At 40.3% G+C, this 27,183-nt stretch overlaps 1 protein-coding gene across 4 annotated transcripts in view; it reads right to left on the reverse strand.

The window, feature by feature from the left end:
* Window positions 1-27,183, reverse strand: part of ITPK4 (inositol 1,3,4-trisphosphate 5/6-kinase 4) — a 415,945-nt gene that overhangs the window by 339,060 nt on the left and 49,702 nt on the right. For 3 of the 4 annotated variants that reach the window (XM_089432987.1, XM_089432985.1, XM_089432984.1), the window contains exons 2-3: window positions 13,221-13,256; window positions 2,399-2,597 (exon numbers count right to left, since the gene is read on the reverse strand). In XM_089432987.1, the coding sequence (XP_089289113.1) occupies window positions 2,399-2,597; window positions 13,221-13,256 (235 nt within the window). The remainder of the gene's footprint in view (window positions 1-2,398; window positions 2,598-13,220; window positions 13,257-27,183) is intronic. The other variant, XM_089432986.1, reaches the window with a different exon arrangement.

Consider the following 27,183-nt stretch of genomic DNA (forward strand, 5'->3'; position numbering starts at 1 on the left):
TTCTATAGTTGGCATGAGGAACCAGGAGGTTCAATAAACACTCAGGGATGCTCAGTAGTTTGTGGGGACTCCTAAGATGGGCAAGAGACAGTAGAGACAACCAGACAGATACACTGGATACATGGCATTGATTAGTCAGTTCGTAGACAGCGAACCTTCCAGCTATTAGGAGGCGGCACAATAGTAGGTGTGCGGGATGCTATGGTTGAGGAGTACAACTCAATTATGCAAAACGACATTTGGGAGGTGGTGCCTAGACCGACAAATAGGGCGGTGGTTGGATCACACTAGATCTATAAGATCAAGCATGGTGCAGACGGTAGCACCGAGAAATACAAGGCAAGGTTTGTGGCCAAGGGTTTCTCTCCAAAGGAGGGAAGAGATTATGAGACATTTTCTCTCGTGGCTAGGTATACTTCTATCAAGGTTGTGATCTCACTTGCAGCACCAAATGGAATGGCAGATCCATCAAATGGATGTCAAGACGATGTTCCTTAATGGTGAATTGTAAGAGGAAGTGTACATTGAACAACCAGAGGGCTTTGTGGGACACAGCAATGAGACCCACGTGTGCAGATTGAAGAGAGCTTTATACAGGCTCAAGCGGGCTCCCAGGGCATGGTATGAGCATATTGACAGATACTCATACGGGATAGGCTTCGTGAAGAGTGAGGCAGATGCGAATCTCTACTATTTGATGGTTAGGGGTGAGGTACTCATTCTTGTCCTATATGTAGATGACTTTTTTTTGACAGTATCATTGGGGCTCATAGAAGAATGCAAAAGGGACCTTGCAGTGGAGTTCGAGATGAAATACTTGGGGTTAATGCACTACTTTCTAGGAATGGAGGTGTAGCAGACAGATGGGGAGATTTTCCTTGGACAAGGGAAACACTGCATCGAGATCTTGAAGAGATTCGAGAAGGAATATTGCAAAGCCATGTCTACACCCATGATAACCAATTGGAGGAAGGTAGACACATCCAAGGAGAAGGATGTGGACCCCACATTATACAGCCAGTTGACTAGCTCTCTTATGTATTTGGTCAACACCATGCTTGATATATCCTTTGTGGTAAACTCTCTAAGTCGGTTCATGGTTGAACCGAAAAGGGTGCACTAGACAGCAACAAAGCATGTGTTGCATTATTTGTGAGGTATAATAGAGTATGGGATCAGATATAATCGAGGTGATGGTGTCAAGTTGATGGGTTATACCGATGCAGAATGGGAAGGCAATATAGTGGACAGAAATCGAGACTAGAATATTCATCCGATGCTACAAAAACTAACACATTTGATATGGAAGAATGAAGAAATCAGACAGTGTTACTTAGCCAGCCAAGGCTGGATCCAACCTAATTCTTTGCATTGCAGTAGCGTACTAGCACCCAAGAAAGATGGCTTTCGACAACTTTGCCTCGACTACAAAGCCTTGTACAAGATCAATATGAAGTTTCATTACCCACTTCCCAAAATTGACAACCTCTTGAACCAGTTCTGAGCCATGTTCTTCAGAAGACCGATCTCAATCTGCTACATTTGTAGCTTTTGTTTTGGTGTGCTCCTAATTGAATACCCAAGACAGAAAATAGAGCAGACCAAACAAGCCAACCCATTTGCAGATAATCAAATAAAATCATTAAAAATACAACAATAACATCTTGTTTGTAAATAGATAAGGACTTACTACTGTCAACATAGAAAGTTCATTGGAGCTTCATTTACATGTCTCTCAAATGAATGTGAGCAACAACACAACAAATAGGGCAATCTTGGCTTAAAAAAATAGAATAGATAAAATTTTGATCAGTCACATCAGCAGAAACCCCATAAATATGCCTCTCATTATATGTAATTCAAGTTAAAACCAATATGTAGAGAAAAGTTCCCTTATTTGCATATGTATCCAAGAGTGGGAGAATAAAGTATAGAAAAATAGTAAATCTTTATATAGACATTTGTTGTTCAAGACTTCTGAAATAAGACTTGTGGTTCCTCTAATCTTTGGCCTCGTGAAATGCCATAAGAAAAAGATTTGAAAGAGAATCCTGCAGAGGATATCTTTGGCTTGCTTTATCTTTGTGTTTTTCTGTCTCACAATTTTCACAAAAGGAGCTGCTACTCATTAGCAAAACCCAAACCTTAGTAAATCATCTTATTGCATTTACATACTTGTATTGAAAAAATGAAATATTGATTCAAAACATAGTTAACACTCTAACATGAGAGCTTTGGTACAAGATGAAGGTCTCATGAGTCTGTCATTCTATCTTCTCATCATGGTCAAACAGAAACAATATACTTTCAACTAGGGATCAACAAGCATATGCTGGTAAAATTCTTTCTTAATCAAGCATAAAGCACTCCAACTTTTGCAGTTTGAAAACACACTTACCTTGAAGAACAACAGTCCAGCCTTCACTACAAATATTACGACAAATAACTTCGTCCAGTATAGAAGTCACAAAAATGCATGTATTAGGGGTCACATCCCAAGCTGAGGAAGTTGCTTGAAGAGAATGCTGTGGACAGGAAACATCAAGCTTAACCAATTGTAATGTATACAGCACTGCCACATGTTGAATCAATTTCCCCTGTAATACATGAGGTGTTAAGTCAATAACATCTTCCCTGTTATAAGAAGACAGTAAATCTCAAAAACCCTTATTAAGAGAAAAGTCGGATGTTTTAAGTTGCTTAAAATTCTGTAAGTAATCGAATGTGATACTGGCTCAGAAATTGCTAGAAAAAAGTAATTTCTTGAAAGATTACATGGGTATACTCTATGGAAATTTTGCAAATCCTAAGGCATAAGAATATTGAGACATCTACAATTGACTGTACTAGATGAGATTATAAGGCAAGCAATGTACAGAATTTCCACTTAATGATGTGGAGAAGATATGATTGTAGGTTAGCCTTTAAAGAACCATGGAACTTCTATCAGAAGATAATACCATGGCCATCACTAAGCTGCACAACACTAAAATAGACTAGGAAGCTAGCATAATGGTTTGCCAGATTTGACACCAAAGAAAACAAGAATTCCCATAGACAATAACAAGATATCAAATCATTTTGTCAGCAGATATAATTATCATCTTTATATGCTTTGGATGCGGTACTATTTAGTACCTATGGTTTGGGATCAGGATACTTTCACAAAGTATCAAGGTTTCTACTTTGTTGTATTTTGTTGGTAATATTATGAACAATGACTGATCGGCTCTGAGCCTCACTGGAATGCACCCTTTTTATGGTGCATATGCAGAATGTATTTTCATTATACATATAATGAAGATATGGGTACCTTCTCTACGGAAAAAAATAACAAGATATCAAACAGGCAATGCTTGGAAGTTTGAGTTAAATCTTATGGATATATTAAGAGATGCAGGCATATCAATAGGGACACACAACTACAGGGTGGTTCTAGTTGATTTTCACTTGTTTATATTGTTACTGGAATTGGTTTCTAGTTTTGGAACCATTGTTGCACGATCCTCCCCCCCCCAAAGGATCCAAGTGTGGAACCGCATCCCGTATCTTTTGCTAGAGCTCACCTGAGCATTTGAAGGGCCGAGTTGACTAGGAGGAGGCCGACTTCATCTATTTGGAGCCTAAAAATTCAATTTTTACAAATTTAAATTTCTCTTTTTCAATCGACATGAAGAACATATCTTCCAATATTTTTCTTTTGTTTCTAGCATGAAGAACATGCTTGCAAATACATTAATGGCTCAAATATACATTATCATTTAAAACCGGAACCGGTGACCGGACCGGTCCACCTAATGAACCGGTTTACCGACCGGAACTGGTCTAACCGGCATTGGTTTGGTCTAAACGAACCGGTTTTAGAAAAATACATTAAATAATTATTTTTTAATGAAAAAAAATATTTTTAAGATTTAAAACCATGATTCCAAGCCAATAGAGACAAAATATGCAAAGATTGCTCATTTATATACCATGTAAAGGTGAATATATCAAAATGGCACTGAGTGCAATACATATCATCGACAAAATACATAAGCAATGAGGCTCTAAATGGCCTCTAGAGTGCAAAAACAAAGCCTACAAACTATGGGGCCAGTGGCCTACTACAAGACTCCAGTCTACATATATGATAATACTATAATAGTGATCAACATTATCACTTGAAACTTCTCATGAGTCATCATGATCAAACTCAGTTGGTTGAGTCTCGACTCCCAAACTTTGCAGTCACAAACTTCTCTATTGGTTCAGTGACTTGAGTCTCAAACTTCTGAAGGTATTCTGCCCTAATATGCCCTATTATTTCATTTGGTGCTCCACATGGCTTTACATGGCTTCCTATCCTAGCCAAGTGTTGCTTGAACCTATTAATACCCCCTCCTTGAATGGATTTTTGGCAATATTTGCAAATCATTTTGCCATCAATCATATCACAATGAGCCCATGCAGTATCTCTGGCTTTTGGAGGCATGATGACTACCTGGAAATGCAAACTAGCTTCCTTAGCCTCCTCTTGAAGATGGCAACTCCACTGACAGCTACACACTATCTCCAAAATAGCTCCAACTCCAACTCCAATATGACTACTTCAGCTGCGCAAAAACTCAACACTCTCCAAGCTCACAAACAAACTCACAAACACTCCAAATCAGTTGTGTGAGACAAATGAGAGTGAGAGGGGCCTCTTAAAGGCTTGGAGAGGGTGTTTTTGGAGGGAAAACACCCTTAGTTTCCCCCCAAAACCCCTAAAACACAGTCAGAATTCCGCTTTTTTAACTTTACGGTGGGCGTGCCTCTAACCGGCCGTTTCCGTCCTAAACCGGCCAGTTAGCACCGATTAGGGCAAAAAAAAGGAGAAATGGGCTAATGAACCAGGTTTTTTGGCCGGTTTAGACCGGCGGGCTTGCTAACCGGCCGGTTAGACCAGTAACCAGTTTTTAAAAACGGTTTTTAAAACTATGCATCATAGTTACAAAAATCAACACTCGGGATACTCACATTGCCTACTCCAGGATGGAATGATCTATAGATGTGCATGTGATGAGTCACATTGCCTACTCTGGGATGGAAAGATCTATAGACATACATCAACATAGAAAACTCACGAACTTTTCTTAAGCAAGAAGAATTTTCAGCTAAGGAGAAATTTGTTGTCAACTAAGGAGAACACCTACCTCACTAAGAGGGAGTGTTGATTTAGTGTAGCATTGGGAGGTGTTCCCACATGCCAAATAGGTCTCAAGTCAACCAATGGAAATTAAAATTAAAATTTTATTTTTTGGAGTGCAAGTCGACCTAGGAAATCAAGTTAGCCCAGCGAAGTGAAGGGACGTGTCCCTTGGCTTATTTTAGCCAGTGTTGCGAACATCTCAATAACATCCCGATTTTATCTTGAAATCATGATTTTTTTGCCTAGTCGATGTTTGCTGATTTTTACCAATATTTTTATGGTATCTTAATTTTGCCAGTGTTTGCAAATTTTTACCGATATTTTCCCAATTTTTACGATTTTTTGGTTTTCCGGACCCTTGCTGATTTTATCCTAATGCCGATGTTTGCAACATTGATTTTAGCCCATTTCACAAGTATAAATAATGATGTGACGTTTCACTTTTACCACCAAGCAAGTTTCTTCTTCATTTTTGAGGTCTCTTGGACAGTCGCACGTGTGGAGAAAAGGAGGACGAATTGACTGCTTTTGAACGAATTGTTTCTCTCTGTTTGACCGAGTTTGACCACAGTGAATCGCAGGTTGATCACAGCAACCACTGGCCAAAGTCTGACCAGTATGAGCACAGTCAACCGCAAGTTGACAGCAGGAGCTGCAAGCCGAAGTTTGAAGAATTTACCGCAGTTAACTACAGGTTGACCATAGTTTCGACAGGCCAAAGTTTGACCAATTTGATCGCAACCAACCACAGGTTGACCATAGGAGATGCAAACCAAAATTTGACCAATTTCATCGCAGTCAACTCTAGAAGCCACAAGGCCGAACTTGACAAGAGTTAATTGGTTTGACTGGTTTTTACCAGTGTTATCTTGTTGTTGATTTTATCCATGTCTGACTGGTATTTTTTGACTTGGATATCGGCACAGATTTCTAGACAATTTGTATTTGTAAACCTTGTTGAAGAATAATTTCACCTAAAAGAAAAGTTGTTAGGTTTTCTCCCAAGGTTGGGTTTCCCAAGGTAAAATTATTGTCTCTATTGTGCATGCCTATCTTTCTATGATCTTTATTATTTCCACTACATTTACTGTTGAGATTTTCTGTGTATAATTGCTCAATGATATCAGTGGCAAGAGATAAATTGTTTGAAGGTCATTAGGTAGTAATTATTAGATTTCGAAAATTGGTTTCTATTGTGCATCTTGTAGAAAATTCAACATTAACCACATCCTAGTGTTACTATACTAATTAATTCACTGTGTTGTTTTGAGCTTACTATACAGAAGTTTGAGTCTTCTTCCTGGTGAGTAGCAGCAGCCCTTAAATACCCCAGTGTAAGATACCTTGCCTCCAAACCTTCACGTCAACCCTAGGTTGATAATATTTGTTGCTTGAGCTAGTCTTGGTGGTTGGACAGATGATAAAGACTTCGTTGGTGTGCTTTTGTGTCATGGACAAGAACCCTGCTTTTTCCTTCAACAACTTCATTTCCACAGAGATGTTAACTTTCAATGATTTACCAGTGTGCCTCTGCAATTCTCCTCAAGCTCTTCGACCTGGTTTTGGCCTGCAGTTGCGGCCCTGTGGCTACGGCGTTATGGCTGCGGCCCTACGGCTACGGCGTTATGGCTGCGGCCCTACGGCTACGGCGTAATGGCTGCGGCCCTGCGGCCACTCAAAAAAACTCAATTGCGTGTCGATTGTTTGTCTTAGAACCTTGTTAATCCACTTCAGAAATACCACGGAACAGACGATTCTTAATATTGCTTAGGTAAAGAAATCACAGAAAATTGCTTCCTCCTTTCCAAACCAAAACAGAGATGCTTCAAGGCTAGTGCTATGCCAAACAAGGCAAAAATCTTTAATCCTCAAACCCAACCAAAATTGCTCCAAAGACTTATGCCAGAACAAGGAAAAGAATGTGTCTAGGTAGGGTGGGATCAGCTCCACCAAAACTAGACAAAAGGATTAGAAAGGGTGGGATCACCTCCACCAAAGCTAATCGAGAAGAAGGGGTCTTAAACCCTCAAAGCCTCAGCTCAAGAAAATAAAGATATCAAATCCAAATCGATGATCCTAAATGGCTCCAACTCTCCTTTATTTATAGATTTCTCGATGGGGTTTCATTTAATGTGAGGGGTTGTAAGTGCAACCCCAAAATTTGGGCCTTTTTCCCCAACCAACCCAAAATCTACCCAATGTTTCCCCCAAAAATTGGATAATTTGGGTTTTCCCCCTTTATCAAGACTATAGCCTACAGGGTTGGATAGATTATTTCGTCCTCCCATGGGCAATTAAACCATTGGGGACATTACAATTACATTGAATCTGCACCCAAGCCAATGGTGGAAAAGGTAAAGTCACCTAAGGAATCAGCTTTACATCATGACAATTCTATTTTTGTTCCTAAGGATACTATCATTGATAATGGAAATCAAAATCAGCCAAAAATGCAAGTCACTTTGTCCACCCCATTAGTTGGGCATGTGGGTGTCACAATTTGGGAAAGTTGGTGTATTTCAGATAAAGGTGTTCTTGCACAAGTTGGGATATAAGAGATTGGAAAAACAGCTCCAAGGCAGAGACACATCTCTCTCGTAATCAGTGTTATCAAGACAGGACCAAACCGATCTGAAACTATCGGTCTGACTGTTTTGAGGCAAAAAGTCAGTTCGGTACCGATTCAGTGAAGCCGCGTAGAACGCAACAAGTGAGGCCGGTTTTTCTTTTTTCTTTTAATTTTTGTCTTGGTTGGGCACTACCCCACAATAGGTTCCTAACATTCAAGCCTATGGCCCTACTATTGCTATGCAATTCATTGTAATGTTAAATTCTTAAAGTAAAAGTGACATTCTCTTTTATATTTCATTTTCATCCTTTTACTTAAATTTTAACATTACAATGAAATGACTTTCGATGTTTGAGAGTGGTTCTAACTTCTAACCTCATTGAATTTCATATGGAGAAAGTAGAATTTTAGATCACACTCAAAATCCAGCAAACTTAACAGTTTTTCAATATTTCAAGATTGGGGGGATTGCAATGTTTCCATTGGATTTTGTCATGTATGAGGGTATCGAACTAGCATTTAATCAAGAGCACCAATCCCGATATGTACCTCGATGCTAGTGGCATTGTTTGTTGAACTCCTCTATCATGATCCTACTGGAAAATGTACTCATCACTCAAACAAAATCTTGAATTGACATGCTAAGCATATTTTATCTCATTTTAATGCTTAGAGGGTGATATTGATGACGAAAATCCCAATATAGGTAAATATTTTGATGACATGTAGGTATTTCTTGTAGCATGATTTTTTTGGATGCTAGAGGCCATCTAGGTCTTGTTTTTTAATGTATTTTCGGTTCAAATATGGATTGCACTCGGTGTTATTTTGGTTATGTGCACCCTTACATGCTCTATCAATGACAAATTTTGCGTATTTATGTATAAACGGTTTGGATTCATATGGATGCACATGAATATATGTGGTTTTCTTTAAAATTTGAATATTTTATGTGTTTTTGGTTGACCGGTTTTTTTACCGGTTTTCGTCCAATTCTGACCGATTCCCAGTCTAGGGGGTCTATCGGTCCGGTTCTAATAGCGTTGCTCATGATGCCTCAGCAATGAAGCAACCCAAAGGTAAGACAACAGGATGTTCATAAATTTGGCCATGTTATAGATGACATATCGCTGGCAGATTATCAGATTTCAATTGCAATTAAAAATGAAATGAAGAAAACCTTTCAAGTAGGCAATGCACACCATATAATCTGGAGCAAAATTGTCGGTGTCATTGTTAGAAAATATGTAAGCATGAACTTGGTATAACATTTATTGGCATGGTTAATGTTGGAAATATAACTAGGTTCGGTCTTCATTAAATATATTTGAGTCATCATGTAATGAACTTGTCAAAAGAATAAAGAAAATAATTTTTATTATTATTATTATGACTTATTAAAGGATGGGTTTCATGCTTGGGTCATCATGTTTTAGGTCAAAGTCCCCATTGAGGACTTTTAGGATTTATTCTAAGTTAATAGAGTCATTGTACTTTTAAAGAGACCTTTCTTGGGCTTTTGAATCATGTAAAAAGGTTAAGTATTGAGTCAAATATGAATTATGTTGCCTCCATACCAAGTCGGCCCTAAGATGAACAAGTCGGCCTCACCAAAGGACTATAAACGAAGCAATTCGAATTCCATTTGAAGCACACTCTCAACAAGCAAGTTCGATATCTCTTGAAGCTGGGAAAAAATGCGAAGTAGAGAAAAGAAGGCAAAAGGAGTGCGAGTTTGGTCTAAGAGAAGGAAGGAAGGAAAATCGAAATCTTGGTGCATCTATCTCTCTCTCGTGCCCTGATTTGTAAGATTGAAGTTCTCTAGTTGATGCCGTAGCCTGTTATTGCATGTTGCTGCTAATATAGGTCAAAGTTGTTGGTGTTGGAAGTTGTATTGGGCCAAGATCAAAGTTTCTAAGTGAAGATAGAAGTCTTTCAGTGAAGATCAAAGTCTCCAAAGCTAGGTCGAAGTTGTTGGGTCGAAGAAAATGTTGTTGCTGTTGCAGAGTCAAGTAGGATCATTTGCAAGAGAAGAAGAAGGTTGACCTAGTGTGGAGGAAAGTTTGTGTCAAGGTCTAGAGTCTTGGAATATATCAGAAAAACTATTGAAAGAAGAATTACTGACTGGGTTTTCCCCTAGAGAGGGGTTTTGCCCTGACTGTGAGCCTATATCTGGTGTCCATTGATTTATGTGTTATTGCTTTGGTAATTGCTTGATGAACTAAAAGAAAGAAGATAGAAATAAACCTAATAAGAAATCAAGAACATCACAAGTAATTATCAAGTATAATAAAATCTTTTTGCTTTTCTGATTTTCTAACAATTAACACAGAGTCTCACAACCAAAGATATAAAATCCCAACACCTAAGTGAAGACTTGTGGAACTGGGAGGTTAGCCACTGTCACCTCACCAACACTCCTCTCCACTTTAGACAAAGGATGAACCTAAGTCAAATGGGGTTTCCCTATGGCTACTAGGCTCACTTTGTGTAGTATGCACTATGGAGTTGAAGAGAGCCTAGCAACTAATACAACAAAAAGAAATGGGAAAAGTTTTAAAGATTTTGAGGGTGATGAATGAAAGAGGATTCAGTGCCTTATTTCCTGGGCTATGGAGGTCATCTATGCAATCTAAGAGGGCGTTTTACCAGGTATTAGTAAACAAGAGACTATAAAATATAGAGGGAAATGGACTCACAATTTGAGATCCACAACCAAACCAAATATAGCAGTGGTTAAGCATTCACTCATAATAGGAGGTCTAGGACTTTAAAACCCTTCTCTCTAAAACAAAGCGCAAGCTTTCATTCACAATAGGATATCCAAGACTTTAACTCCTCTCCTTGAGACAAGGTGCTCCTAGATTTAGCTTTGATAATATAAACTGCAATCACAAGCCTTACAAAATTGATTGTACAAACAGGAGAAACCATAATTTAGACAAAAAAGTTACTTTACTCCAAAGCTTGGAGTAACTTGCTCACAAGTTCTTCCATTCAATAATTCCAAAGTTGCAGTAGAGAGAGAAAACCCTTATATAGAAATCAGCTCTACTCTCTTGTACAATAAAATAATATTTGTTTTCTTAGATCCACTTTTCTCTCCAAGGAATACAATAAAAATAGTAATCTTGATTCTCAATTACTTGCTTACTAAAAGTAGCAAGAAGTTTGTTGAGATTCTCAACTTCCTCCAATAAAATAATTTAGGAAAACAAATAAATTATATCTTCATCTAACTCCAATAGCCAATAAACCATTGATACAATAATGGAGTTAGGTGCAACTGTTGAATTTTTGTAGCTATGGTCCGTCTTCATAATATTTCATTTGTACTTGTAATGATGAAATGTAAATTAAATTTGTACAAGAAAATTTTATTTGAAGTATGTTCTTCATCCTTGCAAGGAAAAGGAATATTTATATGTTTTATATTCAAAAGAAATTCCATAAGGCATGACCTTATCAAAGCGGGAAAAATGAAAATTTGAAATTTGTATTTTGTCTCCACAAGTGCCAAGTCGGCCCTCCAAGTCATCATGTCAGCCTGCCTATGGATACACCCATTCTGATCATGTAAAGGCTATAAACAGCCTACTCGACCTCCTCTCAAGACACACTTTGGATCACACATCTATCTCTATTCAAGCGAAGAAGACAAGGAGTATTTGAAGGCCGAAAATCAGAAGAAGAAAGACCATCTTATATACCTCGCTCAAGTGACAAAAGGAAGGTCTAGATCTGTGTAAAGTTCTGTTGTATATGTTCTGTGGTATAATCCAAATTATGTGGCAGAGTTGCAAGATGAACTTTGGCCCTCTTGGAGACCTTGTTTCTGCGGTATATTTCTGTGGCATAGTGCAAAGTCTGAGGCAGAGTTGCAGGACGAATTTCGGCTCTCTTGGAGACCTTGTTGCAGAGCTTCTGTGGACAGAATTGTGGACATTTGTCTTGGATCTTGTGGAGGGTTGACTTGGCTCTTGGTGGATGGTCATCTTGCTGGTTAGTTGACTTTGATGTATCTCTTGTTGCATTGATTCTCTAAGGAAAAGGTTGGCTGGGTTTTTCCCCCATTGTGGGTTTTCCCAGGGTAAAATCTTCTTGTCTCTTTGTGCATTGTGATCTCTATTGCTCTAGTGTTTCTATGGTTGAATTTCTGAATGTATAATTGCTTAATGATATCTTGAAAGAGAAAATAATCACCTACATCATTGGAAGTAATTATCAAGTTTCAGAAATAAGTACTTGTATCTATTGTACTGGAAAAATCAACAGCAACTTTTTTCCAAAATAGCCAAGAGATAAGGGCACCTTCTAAGCTTGAGGATAGACTAGGTCTATGCTCCGAATAGTAAGATAGACTAGTTCACCCTTCTAGAAGTGTGTCCATGTGTGAGTGGTGGAACAATCTCCATGATGTAGCAATGAATATGCACAATTCAACCTCCTCCAAGTGGATAAGTCTATGATTGAATAGATGTGTGAATAACCACCTTATCCACATGTGTGGCTAGCAGATAAAGTCACTCCATTAGATGAGATGTAAAGTGAATCAACTGTCCAAGTGGCATGTATCCATGATCCCAATGTATATGAAGTGTTGGAACACCAAATTGGCACAAGAGTAAGTGGATGCCCTCATGGAGAAGTGCGCCATCTAGATACAAAAAGAATGGAACTGTTTGATTTATAGAAATTAGATGAAGCATATATCAAGACTGCATATTGAAGCAAAAGACAAAAACATGAAGAATCCAGCTCCATGTACTAGAGGATCAAAAGGACCAACAAAGCCATTTTAGGGAAGGATTAAGTTTCCCAATTATAATAAGGCAAAGAAAAGCCTAATTAATACAGCCCATGCACAAAAAATGGAGCAAAAGTAAACTCATCCAGCTAATTTTGTGAACACCTTAAGAAATTTGAACTTACCAAAGATAGCTGCTACGAATTAGATCCAAAATTAATATGAAGAAAAAATGAGAGAGTTCTTGTTAGCTCAAGTGAAAGATGAAGAAGAGGTCGAGGAGTAATTCATAAATGTAGAAGCAACGTATAAATGTTTGGTTTTAGTGTCCAAGCTGCAGCAAAAATGATGCAACACGAAGGAGTGAATTCTTCTATGTAAAGAATGAAATCACGAAGAGAAATTACAGGTGGAATGGAATTTTTTAGGAAAGTCATATAATCGTCGGGGAAGGAACCAAGATTGAAATGTTGACACCTCCAGCATATGGTGGAAGAAAGGGACAAACTAGGCAGTCTTTAAACGTCTAATGTGTTTAAGATGTAGTTTTCCATTATGCAATGCAACATAAGACGCACTTTATCATCAGAAAGAAAAAAACACTAAACATTTCATTGTAATAGGCCCTTTTTCTCTTCATAAGTATAAATGAGACCCTTGAGGAAAAAAAATGTGCAAAGCAATATATGCTCTTGATGATCAAAAAGAAATATGTAATATGTAGTGCACACCTTTTGAGAACAAAGACCTTCCTTGTAAGAGATGCCCTGCAAAAAAGTTGTTGAAATATATTTGTCAAAATCCATGCAAAGTTTAACTTGATATAGGAAGCAGGTGATTCAAAGTGTGTTAAAAATCTTACCATACTAGAAAGTACTCTAGGATTGCACCAGAAGCAAATGATTTAAGGTGTGTTAAAAAATTTACCGCATTAGAATTTGTTATAGGATTGCAGCAAAGTAAATGTATAACGTGTGAAAAAATTTACCGTGTTAATGACTTGAATATTTAGATAACCATCCGTATGGTAATAACCTATGATATTTTGAATTGATAAAATAGCGTAAGTGTCATGCTCTAATTGTCAAAAGAAAAGCATGTGTATAAGAATCAGGATTCAGCACACAGCTGAATACATTAATTTTACCACAGAAAGGGTGTGAGAATATTTCATGAGATACACAATAGTTATTTGATCAAATTTTGGGAACAAGTATGGCTGTCACTATAGCTGGCTGTTAGAAAAACATGATATCATTCAACTCATGTCAATGCTTAAAGACTATCCAAAATAATTAGTACTGCAAGTATACAAAGAAGAATTAGTTGGCAGTTAGAGAAAAAATTCCATGTAACAAAGCATCCCACCTTCGCCCTACGGGCATCCCACCTTCGCCCCCGTAGGCAAGGGTACAGATATTCTTCACCACTCAATGTCATTCAACAAGGCTCAAATCCATTACAACAATATACTCAATATGAGCTCAACATGTCACTTGCTGAAATTGAACCTGGGTGGGGAGTATAATTTCAGTCCTCCTACCGCCCGAGAAAAACCCATTTGATGCAGTTAGAAACCACCTAAATTACCTCCTCATTAGCACTTTATTAATATAACATTATTCTAGATGACAAAATATACAAATATGCTTTTACCTAAAAAACCATCAATAATGAGCATGAAACCCATGCTTTAATAACAATATTTTTCTTTCTTCTTTTCTTGTTTGTTACATAGGATACATATTGAAATGAGTACAACGATTATAAAGACCAAAACTAGTTACATTTCTCAACACTCCCTCTTAACTAGGGAGGTACTCATAATTGTACAATTAGTACAACATCATATCTCAAACTAAAGAGTTCTCAAGAAGAGTCAAATTGATAAGCCATACTGTAAGCATCATCATCATGACCAGCACTGTCCCTGAGGCCTAACTGGACAAGCTCTTCTTTAATTCAAGAGCATTATGTTGGGAGGTTTTATGTGCGATACCGCACTACCTCTCTAACGTACATACCCCATCCAGATCTCCACAAGGTATGTCCTTTTAGGACTATTCTTATCTTGGATCTCCCTCCCTGAGTCCTCAAAGAATATCGGTCCTCTTCGACTACTATTCTTTTGGATTATTGTCCTATCCTCAAAGAGTGTTGGTCCCCGAGACTACTGCCTCTCTTGGATTCAAATCCTCAAGGAATATCGGTCCCCTTTCCTTTCTTGGGTGGTCTATCCTCAAGGAAACCATAGATGCTTATCCAATCCTCCGTCATTTTCTCTTCATTCCCTGAAGAGAAGAATGCACATGTTATATCAAATATTACTCCTTCTCAAATCAAGAGGACATCCCTATTCTCCCTTATTCTTCATAATAGATCCTTGCTCCTTATTCAAGGAGACTCATTTGTCTCCCTCTCAAAACCAGAGGAGATTTCGGAATTCCTTTTACACTGAGGAAGTCAACAACTTATAGCTTGTTTTCATCAGAGTATCAGCTATAGCTACATGGCTCCCTCTTTCCTTCACATCTCTTATATCGAGCCTACTTTTTTTCGAGGTATAATGGAGCCCTCTCTTCTCTAGTAACAGGATCCAGGTCTTCTCTCTTGCTCATCACTTTCTTCTTCAATATGAAGGCATTGCATTAAGCCTTCCCAAACTTCCAACTGATCATAGCTTCCTCAGGAAAGTGATCTTATTTGACCTTCAAGTTATCTCCTCGTACAACTACCTCTTCAATTCCAAGATGGACCCATCTTGACTTCATAGTTGTCAGGTACCAGATATTGAGCTTCCCTCAATACTCTTCATCCATACAGTTGACCTTGCCTCAACTGTCATCATGTATTCCTGCACCATTTTACCAGGTAGCAAAATAATATGTTAACCAGATAACCAAACCAAAATGAAATAGACTTACCTCACCATGGTGACCTTCTCGTACCATCAACATCCTCATCGACCATCTCCACTTGATATTTCCTTCTTGCATCAAAGTGCCCAAGGATCGAACTTGATTACCAAGTTACAACTTTTATTCTTCTGAAGATCATACTAGATGTTAATCAATACATATTCTAGAGAAAGTCCTAATCTTTCATAGATTCTTTAGTAAGTCAAATTCTATTTTTTTCTGGCATCATAACTACTTAAGCATATCCAATCTTTATTTCACAAGATTCTCATACACATGAATCTTATCCAAAGTCAACATTCATTCTTATGTTTTTAACCAATCATCTAGCTATCCATATATTTTCCATAAAGTTTGTATCTTGACCCATTGCAATCCTTCATCCTTCTTTACCAGCATGTTTCCACATTACATAGAATACATACTATTTTTGTCATGATGCCTTTCCCAAGGACTTTCCAAGATGAAGGTCCTTCTTGAATCATAAGCAAGATGACAACCTCTAACATAATGTTAGATAATATCTAGATGAACATCATGCAAAATGGTCCAACATTCTATCCTAGATGATCTCTACTAAGCAACATAATCATAAATTTCAAACATGTTACTATCATATGCTTTTATCCTATGATGCTTATGCATAACATATCCACTAAGAGAAAAACATTCATAGAGAACCTAGAAGTTAGAGGACTTTCTTTAGTAGTAAAGATCCTTCACCTAGTCCTTCTTTGCCTTCTTTTCAGGTTCTCCCACTACTTCAGCTACATGAGCTTCACTTCGTTCCTTTCTTTTATTGTTCTATTTGTTTGGACAATCCCTTTTAAAGTGTCCAAATTCATTGCATCAGAAACATTAAACCTTGGACATATCTTTCTTCTTGGACTTGCCAAACTTCCCTTTCTTCATCTTCTTGACTTGGGCTAGGAATGCTTGAGATTTCTCATCTGATCCAATGTCATCTTTGACCTTGATCCTTGATTCTTCCAGTATGCATTGTGCCCACAACTCATCAAATGGAGTTGAATCTTTCTTGGAGTATATACTTGTTGCAAAGTTGCTCCATTTCGGTGGCAATTCATTCAACACACATATGGTTACTTCTGAATCAGTGATTGGCTCCCCAAGTCCTTGTAAATGGTCCCTTAACTGAGAGACTCTCATGAGGAAGGATGCCATATCCTCATCCTTCGATTTCTTCATTCTATATAGCTTGTTCCACAACGACATCTTTTGACCTGTTGTACTTATAAAGTACAAATTCACTAGCTTGTCATACATGGCCTTGGAAGTCTTCAGGTTTGCCACAAATGGAACAAGAGAATCCTTGATTGATTCCACTATGATCCTTTGTGCCCTTACTTCCCCTTTCTTGTACTTCGCTAGTTCTTGTGTCCTTTCCTTTGTTGGTTCAGTAATTTCTCCAGTAACATATCCCATTACATCTTGCTCTGTGAGTATCAAGTCAATCCTCTTCTTCCATGCTAGATAGTTTACTGCCCCTATGAGCTTGTTGCTCTCCTTGCAGAAAGAACTTACATGACTTGAAGATTCAGCCATTATGAGATAATGTGATACTTACTTGAATAATATCTCCAACCTTCTTGATGTCTTCAAGATCTTTGGAGAGTTCTTGATGATGCCCTTGAAAAGATGTTCCTTATGATTCCTCCACCAACAGCTTCCAAGATTGATGCCTTGCAAATAGACTTCCTTTTTGTGAGATCAACACCCTCCTTGCGATATGAATGTAGTTTCATCTTCTTCAATGTAGACACCCTATATTAGAAGGGTCTTCTACCAACGAGCCTTTAACTAGATCCCTTCAAGAGACAATCTTCTTCTTTTAGGCCTTGAGAGCTTCCTATCCCTCGATCAACAATTCTTTCCAAGGTCCATCCAGTTGCCTTCCTTGCTCATCTTAGCTCGGATACGAAGTTACAAAAATGATGAAGTGGCAACTTATTATATCTTATTTTTTTAACCTTGATACTTGCTTGTGAATCTTAGTTATCTTCTTTATGCTTTTTTAGTATTTGTTCAACAAACAATATCAAGAAATTGCAACAACAAAAGAGCACACAGATGTAGGCTCTTAGCCAGGGCAAAACCCCTCCAAGGGGAAAACCCGGAAACTCTTCTCTTCTTAGAACCTGCTTCAAATGAGATACAAAGACCCAATCCCTAGACTGAGTCCTTCTCCCAGTACCATGTCATCCCTTCCTCAAGTCCTTCCTTGATTCTGTATCAAACTACTTCTTTCTTGCAACTTTGACCAGCCAACTATTGCTACTTGACCTACAACTTCGGCCCAGCTACTTTGTCCCAGCAACTGCTACAGAAACTCTAATCTATCTTCCTTTTGAGACCTTCCTAGAGCAAAACAACTCTCCCCAAGGTTAGTTAGGTCAAGAGAAGGATTCCACCCTAGCCAGCAACTTGTTCCTGCAATTTTGCTCCCCAGCAATTCGACCCTGCAACTTCAGCCTCTTTCTAGTTGCAAAACCCTAGCTTCTTTGCACGTGTGAGAGAGATAGAGCCCAAAGACAAGATATTTCAGCCTCCTAGCTTCTTCTAGAACTTCGCTCTCCTTTTCCCAGCTTCCCAGATATAGATCAAACTCTTTCTTGATAGATCGAACTGTATCCAAATGAAGTTGAACTGCTCTTTATATAGCCTTCTCAAGGGGTCGAATTCCCTCCTTTAGGCCGACCTGAGGATCCCAAGGCCGACTAGTTGTTATTTTTAGGTAACAATGGTATGTTCTATGCTTAAGAGCAATTTACTTCAATTTCTTTATTAGCCCAATATCAATATCCAATTTAGCAATCACATCAGCATGATAGTAAAATGTAGATAGAACATAATCATAAACAGTAGAAGACAAGCCAAGACAAGAGGACACAAGATGTGGCACCAGCCAGGGACAAACCCCAATGTGGGGAACCCTTGATCAATTCTTCTTATATTCTTCAATAGTTCAGCACAGAGAGAGATAGTACAAATTACAAATCCGATAATTTATGACAGCAGCAAGAAGCCCTAACCAGAAAAGTCAACGTTGGTCAAGCAGGCAAAATTCTTCCTCTAAGCAACTCGGTCAAACCCAGTTAACTTTGGCCTCCAACAGCAAGCCCAAACATCCCAAAACAGTCTGAAAAAGTCCAGTCAAAAGCTAGTCAACAAAAGTCAAACTGCAGCCAGCCCTAGGGCAGTCAATGCTGGTCAAATGAGAGGTCAGATCACCTCGATTTCAGTGCCCAGATCTGTGGCCTGCCAAGGAGAAGTTCCTCATCCAAATCCGCAGTCAAGAGAAGGTCAACACAGCCCAAGAAACAGCCTCTGCAATTCGGTCAAACTAGTCAAAGTAGTCAAACAGATCCTCCTTCCTTCGCACGTGTGAGAGACAGCTGCCAGATTTGCGTACCCAATCAAGTGAGGAGAGAGAGAGGTGAGAAGATGAGATGATGATAAAATGACTAGAGGTCTCCTCCTTTTGTATGCAACATTGAGGATGAGCTGGGGGTTTGAATGCTTGTTTTGCTCGCTAGCCAACCTTGACAATTTGTCCATAATATAAATAAATTCATATCTTCATTTTTACATGTTAGAATCGATGATCTTTAGATCAATCCTACACCTCTCGGAGAGGGAATCCAAGAAAAATATCAGTTTTCATAAATAAGATGACCCGTGTGGAGTTTGGCCCTAGTCGTCAATTTTAACACTCCCTCTCAACTAGGGAGGACTCCATCTGCCAGTCGGTACTATCTTTGCCATCAATGCACTGCTCTGCTCTGCTGAACTATGAAGAAGAAGAAGAAGTGATCGAGAATGTATCATACCATTCTCTACTGACCGGAAGTCAGTCCCAGATAAAAGAGAGTCTCATACCACTCTTACTGACCCGAAGTCAGTCCTAGATAAAAGAGTGTCTCATACCACTCTTACTGACTCGAAGTCAGTTCCAATTGATCCTAGATCAATATCGGTCATCCTAGCATAGGGAGTACAGTAGTACACGATGTGTCCATCGGTAGTACTATGGTCCCTATCCTCATTTCCCTACTCATTGGCCAAATGAGGGGTACTTCCCCTGAGTCCCAGACTGCATGGGTAGGATGTCTCAGCAGGAGAAGGATGAACCACTCATCCTGCCTACATGTCGCCACGGGGTATCACAGGGGAAGGCTAAACCACTCACCCTTTACACAGCAAACCACTAGGGGAAAGTTGGACCACTCACCCTATGGTTGCTCATCGCTCCAAGAAGTACCCCAAGCCCCCCGGAGCTACCAAAGCTCAATGTCCATATTATACAGGACCCTCACAAGAGGGTCTCTCCACAACTCCAAGTCGTTCTCGGAAGGTCAAGAACATGACCTTCCCCAGGCGCTTTGTCAGAATATCGGCGACCTGCTCATCAATCCCAATGTGATGGAGCTGTTGAAGTTTCTAAGTTTACGTAGTTAGAAACCATCCATGCACTTTATCTGATTTATTCCTACCTACTTGTTATTTTCCTTAACAAGTTATTTACAATGTGAACACTGAAAATAAACACTAGTGCATGCTCAACATATTATAGATCAGCAACTAAAAAGAAACAAAAACAAACACACCATATGACACCATTATTTTTGGACTAATGTCCCCGGAAAAACCCAATGTGGGAAAATCGGTGCAGCTATCGGAGGGTTTTCTTATTAAGCAATATCAGAGTACAATCTGGATGCCGAAACTGGCCTAGCCAACAGAGAATTTCCTTAGCAGTAATACCTCTCCGTTTCTAACAAATCTACTGGCTGAAACCCCGGATAATCCTTCCAGAAGCTACTCAGCACCAATCTACCCCAGAAACCCCAGCGTCTGCCCAATCTAGACTGCGTCAGCCTCTCCTAGCCCAACGCTGGCCCTGCATCAACCTATCTTGGCTTGCATCAGCCCCAGGAGGCCCTGCGTCAGCTACGCTGGCCTCTCTGGTGCTCTGCGCAGCACTTAGCTTCCTCTGCGTGGCCCTGCGTGAGCACAAGCTGCTCCTGCGTCACTCTCTCTAGCTGCTCTCCCGACACTATCTCTGCCTCTTTGTCTCTTTGTACTCAATGCCCCTCAGTTGCTCTCCGATCACTGATTCTATCTCTCTTAGTAAACCCCGCTCTAGATAATAGAATGACTGATCACTCTGGTGTGTTCTCCAAGTGACCCTCAAGCCTCCTCTTATACTTTTCTCGTTGACATATCCACGGCCGAGATTAAGTCCCTAATCAACAGCTAAGATTAGATCTGGCTTGATCCATGTCTTTTGGACCATTCTAACATAGATTCATATTAATACACATTAATATTTTATTTTCCCTAAGTCGACTCCATTAAAAATATTAATTATTTTAATATCTCCTGATCTGTTTAGAATCTGCCCAAACTCTTTCTGGGTATTGGAGATCTCATGTGCCCCAACCTCCCCAACAAATTTCGTGGCTAGAGCACATACGATGCTACCCCAAATCAACACTCCCTCTTAGCGAGGACTGTGCTCTAGCAATACTCCTTACTGAGTATTACTCTGATCATCCGACATCGGTACCTGTGTTGATGCTAGGCCTTCTTGCCCAACATCCTCTACACTGCTGCCTCCTGTACTGCTACCCATGGTTCTGCCACTGCTGCATCTACGACAGTTCCCTCTGCATCTGTGCTGTTGTTGGTCCTTTCTCCCAGCACTGCATCCGCACTGCACCTCCTCTCATCATGCTGCATCGTGCTACCCACTGCTGCACTGCAACTCAGTTACTGAGAAGTAAGTCACTGGTCTCCCAACTGACCTCCCTGTTGGGCTAGAGACACCCACTGATGCTGAAGCTCCCTCTGTCGTTGACAAGTGCTCCCTCTCTGACCTTTGCGCTGCTGCAACAACTCCCTGCATCTCGCACTGTTGCACACCTCTCTATGCCTTCCTGCACTGTGCAACACTCCTGTGCCTCTCGCACTGCTACACCCTCCTAGCTCTGCGTTGTCTCGGGACTCCTGCACTATAGCTCTCTTTGCCGCTCCATCCGCATCCGTCTCTACCCACTCAGCCAGTCCTGCTACTCCTCGACGGGGCTCCCGTAGCAAGGTCTAATCCAAGAGGCTGGGTACCTCGAGGATCCTGCCCCTCATCGCCTGTAGTCCATCTGACTACAGCTCGATGTCTCCCCACTTCCACTCAAGTGGCGTGTGTGCACTCATGGCATAGTCATCGTATGTTAAAACTTCCTTCTCTACCCGTGCTGGCACTGCCTTAGTCTCGGAAGACTCTCCCTTACTCTTCTCCATTGGACACTGGGTCGCATAATGACCCAGATCCCCATAGTGGAAGCAATTGATCTTGGAGAGATCTTTCTTCTTCCGCTTTTCCTGCTTTCCCTCAAATGCTAGGGCCACATCTTCCTCCTCCGGGTTGACTTTGATCCCCTTGCTGCTACTACCTATCTTCGACTGCCGTCTGATCTCTTCCTGGCGAAGAGCTGCCCACATCTCGTCCCAAGGTGGAAGTGTCCCTCTGCCCAGTATACTCTGGACAAACACTTCCCAATCTTTTGAGACAGCATTCAGGGCTATCCTAGCCCAGCGTTGGCCCTGTGTTAGCCTATCTTGGCTTGCATCAGCCCCAGGAGGCCCTGCGTCAGCTCTCTAAGCCTCTGCGTCAGCTACGCTGGCCTCTCTGGTGCTCTACGCAGCACTTAGTTGCCTCTGCGTGGCCCTACGTGAGTACTAGCTGCTCCTGCGTCGCTCTCTCTGGCTGCTCTCCCGGCACTATCTCTGCCTCTCTGTCTCTCTGTACTCAATGCCCCTCAGCTACTCTCCGATCACCGATTCTATCTCTCTTAGTAAACCCCGCCCTAGAGAATAGAATGACTGATCACTCTGGTGTGTTCTCCAAGTGACCTCAAGCCTCCTCTTATACTTTTCTCGTTGACATATCAACGGCCGAGATTAAGTCCCTAATCAACGGCTAAGATTAGATCTGGCTTGATCCATGTCTTTTGGACCATCCTAACACAGATTCATATTAATACACATTAATATTTTATTTTCCCTAAGTTTAGACTTAGGGACTCCATTAAAAATATTAATTATTTTAATATCTCCTAATCTGTTTAGAATCTGCCCAAACCCTTTCTGGGTATTGGAGATCTCATGCGCCCCAACCTTTCCACCAAATTTCGTGGCTAGAGCACATCCTATGCTACCCCAAATCAACAGGAGCCTTATTGCTCCTCATTGTACCATATCCCGGATAAAGTGGTACATGATATCTATATGCTTGGAGCGATCATGAAACACGGGATTCTCTAATAATCGGATCCCACTCTGGTTATCACAGAGGATCACGTTGGTATCCAGCACATGTCCAAACAACTCACTGAAGAGCTTCCTCAACTAGACAGCTTCACAGGAGGCCATACTAGCAGCTATGTATTCGGCCTTAGCGGTGCTCAAGGCAACCGATTTCTGCTTCCTGCTCATCCAGGATATCGAAGCAGAACCCAAAGAAAAACAACATCCATAAGTGCTCTTGCGATCCACCACACTGCCAGCCCAATCAGCGTCAGAATAACCATGCAGCCTCACATCTCTGGCAGTGTATCTCAGTCCATGAGTGATTGTGCCCCGAAGATATCTCAGAAGATTCTTGGCACCAATCCAATGTATATGATGAGGCTCAACCATATATTGGCTTAACGTATTAATTGCAAAACATATGTTCGAACGGGAGTTTACCAAGAACATCAGCGCTCCTATGAGTTGACGATACTCAAAAGCATTTCCCAATTATGGTCCGACAACACTACCGCATAATTTCTTGAAGTTAAGTTCTATTGAGGTAGTCACAAGCTTGCAGTCCATCATCCCAAATCTTTCCAATATCTTCACAACATATTTTCCTTGAGATGGGAAAATTTCTCCTGGCTTTTGCCAGACCTCCAACCCTAGGAAGTAGTGCATCAGTCCTAGGTCCTTCATCTCAAATTCAGAAGTCAACTCCCTCTTACATTTGTGAATGAGAGGGTCTACACCTGTTAGAAAGAGGTCGTCCACATAAAGTACAAGTATGAAAGGTTTATCATTTTCAACCTTAAAGTAAAGGTTCGTATCGGCTTGACTTCTAGTGAATCTCAACTTCATCAGATAGCTATCAATCTTCTCATACCAAGCTCAAGGTGCTTGCTTCAAGCCATAGAGAGCTTTCTTCAACCTGCATACATGAGATTTCTGGTCATGAACCTCAAACCCTTCGGGTTGTTCCATATAGACTTCCTCTTTAATCGAACCATGCAAGAAAGCGGTCTTGGCATCCATCTAATGTAGGTTCTGTCCTTGCGAGGCAGCAAGGACTATGATCGAGCGGATGGTGGTGTATCGGGCAATAGGTGCAAATATCTCATCATAATCTACACCTTCCTTTTGAGAGAAGCCTCAAGCAACAAAGCTATCATTGAACTTTTCTGCACTTCCATCAGCTCCATGCTTGATTTTGTAGAGCCACTTAGAGGTGACAATTGATTTTGTCCTAGGATCTAGGAACCACATCCCAAACATCATTCTTCATAATAGACTCGTATTCTTCATTCATCGCATCCTTCCATACTTGTTGTTTCATGGCTTCTTCAAATGATGAAGGCTCATTTTGAATGATAATGCTCATGACGGTCAAGTATCCTTGATATCTATTCGGCTTCTTGCTCTCACGGAAAGTCCCCCCTGGTGCAATATGTCTCTCGGCATCTTCGAGAGTCCCCCTAAGCCATGAGGGTCTCCTCTTGCAGGAGGAGGGCTCTTGGGGAGGAGGATTAATAGGATCCATAGGTTCATCAACATCAAGTATCGTCTCGTCCTCTTTTTCACCCTGTGTTCCAGTGTCAGCGTCTTTGTCCTTCCTTGGGATAGGAAGGTTGTTGATCTTGCTGAGGGCCATATCTTCGTCAAAGGTGACATCGTGACTTATCTCAACTTCTTTTGACCAGCCACATAAATTCCATAGCCCTTAGAATTTTCGCTATAGCCCACAAAGATTCTTTTCTTCCCTGATGCACCCAACTTGCTTCTTTTCTCTTTCGGCACATGAAATATACGAGACTTCCAAAAATTCTAAAATGGGAGACACCGGGTTTCTTACCAATGAACATTTCTTCGGGAGTCTTGGAGTCCAATGCTTGATGAGGGCATCGGTTTTGAACATACACGGCAGTATTTGCAGCTTCGGCCCATAGAAACTTTGGAAGCACTTGATCATGAAACATGGCACGAACAGCTTCCACAATAGTATGGTTCTTCCTTTCAGCCACACCATTCTGCTTGGGAGTGTATGGTGTTGTGATCTCCCTCTTAATGCCAGCTTCTCTGCAATAATCATGGAATTTATTTGATTCGTACTCAGTCCCATTATTAGTCCTCAATATTTTGATTCTCTTCTCGGATTGGTTTTCGATCATGGCTTTGAAGTGACGGAATCAGGTGACACTTCATCCTTCCTTTTCAAGAAGTAGATCCAAGTCTTGCGAGAATAATCATCCATAAAGGCGAGATAATATAAGTATCCTCCCAAAGAGTTTACGGGCATCATACCAGATATGTCGAAGTGGATCAACTGCAATATATATATGGTCTTGCTATTACTTGAGGGGAATGGTCCCCTTATAAGTTTTCCTTCGACACATCCTGGACATACACCTTCATGCTCTATTTTGAACTTGGGCATACCTGTCACCATCTGTCTCACATCAGGAAGAGCCTTATAATGAAGATGGGCAAACCTCCGGTGCCATAGTTTAGATTGTAGAGATGTGTCGCAAGACATGGCTCCCAATGTACTTCCTTCAACTTGATACAAAGTGTCAACCCTAAACCCAAGAGTAAAAGTATCTTTAAAATTCCTTTTCCAAACACGTACCTTTCCATCGATGAATGCCACCTTGTATCCTTTGTATTCCATTGCCAAAATGGACTCCAGGTTCTTCTTGAGATCAGGTACATATAGAACTTCTTGTAAATGAATCGTGTTACCTTGATTCAATTGAAGGGTAACATTCCCTACTCCCTTCAAGGGATAGGTGGCATCGTCTTCAAGAATAATCTCCAAGTTTGTCTCCTTCTCTCTCAAATTAGAGAGAGATTCCTTGTATCCAGTGAAGTGCTTTGAGGCACCACTATCAATTAGCCAATTCCCCAAAGTGTCCGATGGAGAGGGCCGATATAAGATAGTATTCCTTTTGATTATTGTTAACAACATTTGATTCTTCATACCTGGAGTTCCTTGCTTTCTTGGAGGGTCGACCATTTCCTTGATGTCCCGCATTCCTTTTTCCTTTGTCATTGAACCTTCCATTCCTTTGATTGTTGTTGAAGTTGCCCATGGAATGATTGTGATCATCATCATGTGATGTGTCCCTTCTATTTGGAAACTCCCTTGCATAGTGGCCAAACTTATTGCAAACAAAGCACCTGCCCTTCCTTCCACCCTTAGATCCAGGCTTTCCATTGAAATGACCTTTAGACCCTGCATTATTTCTCGATTTGGCATGAGCGGAGAACGCAGTCGGGTTGCTTCTATTATAAGGCATTTCTTGCTCCACCATTCTTGTTTCTTCTTGAATGCATCTCAACATCAATTCTTCAAACTGTGGAATTCGATCATTATTGAGAATAATGGTTCTAAATATATACCACTCGGGTGGGAGTCCTCCAAGGGTAGTGATAGTAAATTCCCTGTCAGGAATGACCTCTCCAATCGAAAGTAGAACATTCTTGATCTCAATGATCCTTAAGAAGTAGAATTGAATGTCCTCGTCCTTGCCCTTCTTAATATCCTTCAACTTATTTTGAGAAATAAAATTTGATTTGCATCACTAACCTTGAACATGTTGACCAACCTGTCATAGATCTCCTTGGAGGTGTTCAAATCGAAGATGTAGGCCACCAGACACTTGTCAATGGAATCTCTGATAATCTTCTTTGCTTTGACTTCAGCCTTATTGTACTTGTTCTTTGCAGCAATCGGTGAATTTGAAGGAGGCTCGGGGATTTTACCCTTTCACATAATCCAGCACTTCTTATTCTTCAAAGGTCAGATCAAGAGACATCTTCCGTCCATGATAGTCAGATTTTTCACGGAGCTTATCTTCAGCCGGGAAGTGGAATGAGGAACCCATTGAGCCTTTTGTCCTTGTCCAACTGTCTTTGGTGATTGCTCTTTCACTCTTGCTTGGGCTTTGTCTTCACCTCAGCGTTGATACCATGTTATTTTTAGGTAACAATGGTATGTTCTATGCTTAAGAGCAATTTACTTCAATTTCTCTATTAGCCCAATATCAATATCCAGTTTAGCAATCACATCAGCATGATAGTAAAATGCAGATAGAACATAATCATAAACAGTAGAAGACAACCCAAGACAAGAGGACACAAGATGTGGCACCAGCCAGGGACAAACCCCAATGTGGGGAAACCCTTGATCAATTCTTCTTATATTCTTCAATAGTTCAGCAGAGAGAGAGATAGTACAAATTACAAATCTAATCATTTATGACATGTTAATTTTAGGTATGTTTTATGCTTAGAGCAATTTATTTCAATTTTCATAGTTAGCTCAATATCTTTTCCAGATTAGCAATCACATCAGCATAATAGTAAATTGCAGATAAAACATCAACATAAATCGCAGAAGACAAGCCAAGATGAGGACACAAGATGTGGCGCTAGCCAGGGACAAACCCCAATGTGGGGAAACCCT

This window comes from Pinus tabuliformis, chromosome 5_1 (genome assembly GCF_031772625.1).
Source record: "Pinus tabuliformis cultivar Carrire ecotype Pingquan chromosome 5_1, CPIR1, whole genome shotgun sequence".
NCBI classification, from domain to species: Eukaryota; Viridiplantae; Streptophyta; class Pinopsida; order Pinales; family Pinaceae; genus Pinus; species Pinus tabuliformis.